Source organism: Fonticula alba, assembly GCF_000388065.1.
Source record: "Fonticula alba strain ATCC 38817 unplaced genomic scaffold supercont2.3, whole genome shotgun sequence".
In the NCBI taxonomy this organism is placed as follows: domain Eukaryota; order Rotosphaerida; family Fonticulaceae; genus Fonticula; species Fonticula alba.
The window spans coordinates 329,126-331,974 of NW_009242973.1; the positions used below are offsets into that span (position 1 = coordinate 329,126).

The following is a 2,849-nucleotide window of genomic DNA, read 5'->3' on the forward strand; positions in this document are numbered from 1 at the left end:
CCCGCCCTGGCCGGGGGGAGTGCGGCGCCGGGGGCGGCTCTCGTGTGCGTAAGTCCCCGTGCGGTGTGTGTCCGTGTGTGCCCGTGTGTCTCCCTCTCTCGGGGGGTGAGGCGTGTGCGCGTGTGGCGTACATGGGGGGTGGGAGGATGTCCGCTCTCCCACGCGCACTCAAGAGGGTCCACACGAGCGGGGCCCCCTCCCGCCAGGGCTTCGCATACACACACGTACGAACGCACGGTCACCCATCGCTCCCTCCCCCCTCCCCCATCGCCGCAGGCCTTCTCCCCCTTTTGTACGTTGCCCGCGCCCCCGTGGCAGCCTCCCTCTCCCCCGCTGCTAGCCCGGCCTCCCCCCCCCCCTTCTTATGCTGACCGTGCCGCACCCCCTCCTCCCCCGGCCGCGCGCCTGTGTCCCCCAGCTTCACCATGCTCGCCATCGTCTCCCGTGCCACCGCCGGCCACGCCGCCCGCCGCGCGGCCGCCATCGCCCCGGCTGCCCGCCGCACTTTCTTCTCCACCTCCTCGGCCAACACCTCCGGGGAGAAGCCCGCGGACGAGGCCGCCGCCGCTGGTGGCGCCGCCGCCGCCGCCGCCGCCGCTGAGCCCGGCGCCGAGGGTGCCGCCGCCGAGGGCGCCGTCGCCGATCACCCGAGCGTTGCCGTCATTTCCGGCCTGGAGACCCGCGTCAACGAGCTCCAGACCCAGAACAAGGAGCTGGAGGTCCGTGCCTGCCTTTTCCCATGCCGGCCTCTGTTGGCCGGTGCTCGCCTTCCCCCGTGCCCCCTTCCCGCGTTCACCATGTGCTGACGCCTCGTTCTTCACCCCGTCTCTTCCTCGCACCCGCACCCCCCCCCCCGCTGCTTCGGCGGCCACCCACAGGACAAGTTCCTCCGCGCCCTTGCCGAGACTGAGCATGTCCGCCAGCTCGGCCGCCGTGAGGTCGACAAGCAGAAGCTCTTCGCCATCCAGGGCTTCTCCAAGGACGTGCGTCCCCCCCCCCCCCCCCCCTGCGCGCCCGCCTCACCTCCGTTCACATTCGCATGCGCGCCCTGCTCTCTTTCCCTCTCTCTCTCTCTCTCTCTCCCCCTCCGCCACCGGCACGGCCGCCACTCACCCTGCTCCCTCCCCCGGCCCCGCCTCTGCCTCTGCCTCCCACGCAGCTCCTCGAGACCGTTGACGTCCTCGAGCTGGCCCTCGCTTCGGTTCCCGAGGCCGAGCGCACCAGCGACGACAACCCCCACCTGAAGAACCTCTACGAGGGCCTCTCCATGGCCGACAAGGAGCTCCGCAAGGTGTGTCCCCTCCCGCGCCGGCGCTTCCCCTCCCCCTCTCCATGTGCTTTGTCGTCGGTTCGCCCGTTGCTGACCCACCGCTCCCTTTCCTCTCTCCCCTCTTGCCGGGCGCCCCCCCCCCCGCCGCTCGCGCGCGCAGGTCTTCGCCAAGTATGGCCTCGTCCAGCACGACCCGATGGGCCAGCCGTTCGACGCCAACATCCACGATGCCCTCTTCGAGATGGACCACCCCGAGTGGGCCCCTGGCACCGTGGCCTACGTCCAGCGCAAGGGCTTCACCCTGCATGACCGTCCCATCCGCCCGGCCCAGGTCGGTGTCGTCCGCCGCGCCCCCGAGTAAGCGCAAGCACCCCCCCTCCTCCCACCCTGCGCTTTTGCCACACACACACACACACACAGCCCCCGGCCCCCGGCCCCCGGCCCCTCTCGTCCCCCATATGTCCCCTTGTCGTTGTTGCGCGCGCGCGCGAGTCGCCCTCCGCTGCTGGTCGTGAGCTCGTACCTATCCTCCTTTCCCCTGCCACGATTTGCCCCCCTCCCCCTCCCCCCTCCCCTCACCCCCCGAGAGAGTAGTGGGGGAAGGTGTGCGCTGGCGTGTGTACCCACCTATGCGCATATATGTATATATTGCCGCGCGCCATTGCTTCCTCCCTCGGAGCACGCCTCGCCACGCCGCGCGCCTGTCCCTCTCTCCCTCTCTCTCCCCCGTCCTTTCTTCTCGGGACCGGTGTTGTGTGCTGCCGCTGTCGCGTGCCCCCCCCCCCTCCTCCTCCCCTCAATGGGCAAAACATGCCCAAACATGCCTTGTGTCTTGGGCCGCCTTTTTGTTCTCAGCGCCCCTGCCCCCTCTCTCGCTGCAGCCTGGCGCCCCTTATAGCCTCCTTTCCCCCGTGCCCTCGCTCGCTGTGAGAGGGGGGAGCGTGTGTGCACGCCCCCTCCCCCCCCCCTCGGCCAACCGCCAAAAAAGAAAAAGCATGCCATGCAAAATAAATACCCCTAGTTGCTCTTCCCTCCCTTTCTTTCGGGCGTCGTGGCGCGGGGCCGGTGTTTTTTTTGAGGCACATGCGCGTGCGGGGCTCTTCCCCCCCTGGCACAGGAGCGTGGGTACATCCGGCCGGCCCCGGCGCGGCTCGGCAGGCACGATCGGCGCCCCGTGTGGCGCTTTCGCTCTGCGCGCACATACCCCCGGGCCCCCCCCCCCCCCCTCGGCCGCCGGGCCCTCCTTCCCACCGCGCAATGGGCAGAGTGTGAACGCGAGTTTCTGTGTGTATAGATAGATATATATATGTATGTGTGTGTGTAGGCGGGGAGAGAGAGGGAGAGAGGAAGGGCCAAACAAAGCAGGGGAGAGGAGGGGGGCATGCTGCTTGGGAGCGCGTTGCCTCTGTGGGAGGGGACAGGTGACTGGCCTCGTCTAGGGGGAGAAGATCATGGTGAAGAAGTCCAGCACGGGGGGACGCGGCGCAGCCAGGAGGTTGTAGCCTGCGTGCCAAGCAGGCGCCCAATGGCAGGAAACGGGGCGGAGGAGGAGAGGGGTACCGCGCGCATGGGGGGGGGG

The 2,849-nt window shown here is 69.3% G+C and overlaps 2 protein-coding genes across 2 annotated transcripts in view; one reads left to right on the forward strand and one right to left on the reverse strand.

Moving 5' to 3' along the window:
- Nucleotides 1–227: 227 nt before the first annotated feature.
- Nucleotides 228–1,631, forward strand: H696_01886 (co-chaperone GrpE; the record flags this gene model as incomplete). The annotated part of the gene is made up of 5 exons (XM_009495787.1): nucleotides 228–292; nucleotides 419–719; nucleotides 879–983; nucleotides 1,160–1,291; nucleotides 1,431–1,631. Exons 2-5 carry the CDS (start codon nucleotides 426–428, stop codon nucleotides 1,629–1,631), a joined length of 732 nt encoding a protein of 243 aa, XP_009494062.1. The 5' UTR covers nucleotides 228–292; nucleotides 419–425.
- A 906-nt stretch (nucleotides 1,632–2,537) lies between these two features.
- Nucleotides 2,538–2,849, reverse strand: part of H696_01887 (hypothetical protein) — a 1,087-nt gene continuing 775 nt past the window's right edge. Inside the window, exon 2 of the mRNA XM_009495788.1 lies at nucleotides 2,538–2,773. Coding sequence (XP_009494063.1) covers nucleotides 2,706–2,773 — 68 coding nt within the window. The 3' untranslated portion in view covers nucleotides 2,538–2,705. The remainder of the gene's footprint in view (nucleotides 2,774–2,849) is intronic.